The sequence below is a fragment of the Lactuca virosa genome, chromosome 5 (genome assembly GCF_052849685.1).
Source record: "Lactuca virosa cultivar CGN04683 chromosome 5, Lactuca_virosa_CGN04683_v6, whole genome shotgun sequence".
NCBI lineage: Eukaryota > Viridiplantae > Streptophyta > Magnoliopsida > Asterales > Asteraceae > Lactuca > Lactuca virosa.
The window spans coordinates 372,245,588-372,249,506 of record NC_136430.1 but is presented as its reverse complement, the minus strand read 5'-3'; the positions used below and the strand labels follow the sequence as shown (position 1 = coordinate 372,249,506).

At 39.3% G+C, this 3,919-nt stretch overlaps 1 protein-coding gene across 1 annotated transcript; it reads right to left on the bottom strand.

The window, feature by feature from the left end:
• Window positions 1–655: 655 nt before the first annotated feature.
• LOC145116569 (pollen receptor-like kinase 3) lies at window positions 656–3,257 on the bottom strand. The gene is made up of 2 exons (XM_079052903.1): window positions 1,664–3,257; window positions 656–1,547 (listed from the first exon to the last, which is right to left on the bottom strand). Exons 1-2 carry the CDS (start codon window positions 3,156–3,158, stop codon window positions 976–978), a joined length of 2,067 nt encoding a protein of 688 aa, XP_078909029.1. The 5' UTR covers window positions 3,159–3,257; the 3' UTR covers window positions 656–975.
• Window positions 3,258–3,919: the final 662 nt, after the last annotated feature.

Here is a 3,919-nt window from a genome sequence, read left to right as displayed (position 1 = left end):
TAACTTCAAATTTTAAGACAACATTTTGCTTTTGAATGCGGATATAGATTTAAAGTACAACAGTTTTCTTGATGAGTGTAAAGTCAACCCAAAAGTGAAAAGTCTCTTGGTTGATGGACAACTGAATTAACAACTTCCTTCTTTACCTTTCTTTATATAAGGCTACTAGCCTAGGGGCAAGTTCACTACTAGAATCATATCGAACCATGTAGTGTCGAAAATGTTTTGGGCCAAAAATAAGAACCAAATACCGCACCAAAATATAGAATACGGTAGCGGTTCGGTTTGAAAAATCAGGTTCAAATCCTCACCTCTACCACTAACAATAGTTTCTAGAGACAAAACTTAATTGGAAAATGGAGAATATGTGTCTAATTTTCATTATATTTGGAAATTAAAGTTTATTTTTGTTAGAATAAGTTAGATATACATGACCTTACACATTGCCATATATGAAGCAATGATTTTAGATAAAACTGTCTTCTAAAACATAAATAAACTTTACCCCAAGATGATAAATGTATTTGATATAGATAATGTAATTCTATTTTTACCGGTAATAGCAATAACAATATACTTTTATTTCCTTACCTAAATTACCTACATAAGCCGCGAGGAACTTTAACTTGCCTCAAATAATCAATTTGTAGGGACTAGGGATACACTTACACAATTGCTATTGAATGCATTTTCTCTTTGATTTGATTGCGAGCCATGTGTTGCATTTACATGCATAACAACTCATTATTTGATTCAGACATGTTTGTTTCCACACTCTTCACTTGACAAGAAATCAAGAATGTTCCTAATCTAAGTAAAACAAGATTATGGATCTACGTAATGTAGTCTTGCACGTGAAGGCGAGAGCTCTCACTAGATTCATTCCTTGATGTCATCATCCATCGGCTTCACCCCAGCCTTCTTTATGCCACGTCCTTCCTCAGAAGTCCAATTCATATAAAAAAAATTACTCCCTCAAACACTTATCTTTTCAATTCTTCTTATTGCTTCCGTTAGGTCGATTCTTTCATCTGGCTCATCTGCAGTACAAACACCACCGACACGGAGAAGCTTCTCCATTTGTGCAACAGACGCCTCCCCCTCCGATGATATCTCCGGGTCGATTAAGCTTTTTTCCCTCTTCTCTGCAAGAGCCGATCGTACCCATTGGACAACGTCCGTTCCACCCTTTTGGTTATTGAAATACTGCGACGGATATTTCCCTGTCACGATTTCCAGGATGATGATGCCAAGACAATACACGTCGCTTTTTGGGCTAATTTTCTGGTAAAGCATCGCTTCCGGCGATTTAAAAGCAAACATGCATTGCGCTGTCGGCGTTTCATTAACCATTGGATGGAAAGCGTAATCACTGAGAAGCGGCTCGAAGTCTGACCCGATCAGTACATTGCTCGATTTCAGATTCCCATGAGGCAACGGATACGATGAAAATTCTGAGTGAAGGAAACCTGTTCCTCGTGCAACTCCTTTTATAATCTTTAATCGGTTAGCCCAGTTTAACTCGGCATGGGAGATCCCACGATCTCCTATAAGTGTATATACGAATCATAAGTTCATAACATGTTGTTGTATACAGAAAAAAAAAATAATAAGCAAAAAATATAATAGTCAGATGTTGTAGATTCTATACAGAAGCTCTCACCATGCAAAACATAGAGAAGGCTGCCTTTGGGGACATATTCCGACACCATGAGTTTCTCTTCTTTCCTGAAATGATATGCCAATGGTGTCAATATATTTTGGTGCTTCAATCTCGCTAGCTTCTTCATCTCTGTATCAAACACCTCCCTGGTCATCTGGTTCATCTCTCTCACCCTTTTCACCACCACGGACACTCCATTTTGCATCACCGCCTTGTATGCAGAACCTAATCCGCCATTTCCAAGCACCTCGGCTGCAGCCTTCATCAAGTCTGATAACCCAAAGATTCCCCTTTCTTCATTCACCATCACGAGGTCTCCTGCCGCCGGTCGCACTGGTAATTGAGGAATTACTTTTTTGGCTGTGCGGGCGGGTGTATCTTTGGTCTCCTTGACATTGGTGCTAGGGTTAACGGTAATGTTGGTGGCGGTGGTGGGTGGCGTGGGGGTGACGGTGGCGGTGAGTGGGGCGGGGGTGACGGTGGCGGTGGCGCTGCTGCTGCTGCTGGCGCCGCTGCTGTTATTGTTATTGCTTGGGGGCTCCATGTTAGTCTGCGGTTTCTTACCAGAGCTTGTGGATCTATTGATGACGGGTGGGATATTGACAACAGCTTCATTAATACCTCCCTTGCCCAAATTAGGTCTCTTATTATGATAATCTTCATCTACTTGATTTACTCTGGCAAAAATGATGCGGATTAACAAAGCCAAAACGACAACCATAATGATCCATGGTGTTGATGATTTTGTTTCCGTTGAGTCTTCTAATCCCGGTTGATTTGGAGGTGCGTTGCAGTCTCTTGATAGTTGTCCACCACAGAGGTCGGCATTGTTATCGAACGCTTTGGCATCAAAGTTCTTTAAACTTTTGGGTATTTCTCCTTGTAGTCTGTTGTTGGATAAATCAATGGTGGTTAGGATATCTGGGTCTGAAAAAGCAGGAATGGGTCCTGAAAATTCATTGTATTCTAAATGGAGCTCCTTGAGATTTGGCAACTCTCCAACCGATATTGGAATCTGTCCAGAAAAGTTATTACGCTGTAACCAAAGCTTCTTCAAGGAGCCCAAGGTCTGGAAAAAGTCTGAAGGTATGACGCCGGAAAACCAGTTGCTACCGCCATAGAAAGCTTTTAAAAAACGAAGACGATTGATTTCCGGCATGGGGCCGACGAGAGCATTGTTTTCCAGGCTAATAGCTTTAAGCCCGTCAATGGACTCCAAAGCACCAATGTCGGGTTGTCCTTGGAGATCCATTCCGGCGAGGTTGATGCTGTTAATCTGGCCATCGGAACAGATGATTCCGATCCACACGTTATTTGGGTCGCATGGATGGGATCCATCGTCTTTCCAATTGGTTAACGAATCGCATTTGGAAAGTGAATTCTTGAAATGGAGGAGGGCAATAGAGGGGGACTGCTGAGAGAGACATGGAGGGAAAAAAAGGAAGAGGGAAAGGAAGAGGATGCAATGGTAATGGCGGCGGCAAACAACGGACATGTTTGCTTATGCCGATCGGAATTGAAGATAGCTCCGTGAAGAAACAGACCGCTGTCTGAATTGGGAAAATGGTGGGAATTTTGGGTGGTGAGAATGGAATGTTGGGTGATTGCATGCATGGTGATGATGGTGGTGTTAGAGAAAAACAATGATTGGTGGGTAGAAAGTGGAAAGTTGACAACTCCGAATGTATAGTGAAAGAAAAACAACCGGATGGTGGTTACTATTTAATTACATCGTCAAACATTCTTACCTCAATAATCGGATGGATGGATAAAGGACTTTCTTCACTATACCTCCACCTATAAGAATAACCTTCGTTGAAAAAAATGTGGAGTAAATTTCAATTGTTTTTTATGTGGTCTAAATAATATTTTTATTAAAAAACTTTTGTGGTAAGCATTAATCTTATGCTTTCGTTCTTTAACACTAATTTCGTTTAATTTTTGTTGTTTTATCCTAAATGCAAACATGTCAAAGTTAAAACTATGTATTTTCTATTTTCATCCGATTTTATTAATTAAAATTATTATCGTTTATTATTATTATTATTATTATTATTATTATTATTATATATATATATATATATATATATATATATATATATATATATATATATACCTTAATAAGCATTTACCACCAAATGCTGAATTTTAAGAGGTACAAGGTTTATCGCAACATATACAACCATTTTATGCATTAAAAAAAATACTAAAAAACATATCTGCAAAACAAATCGGTTAAAGCTATCTACAAAATGA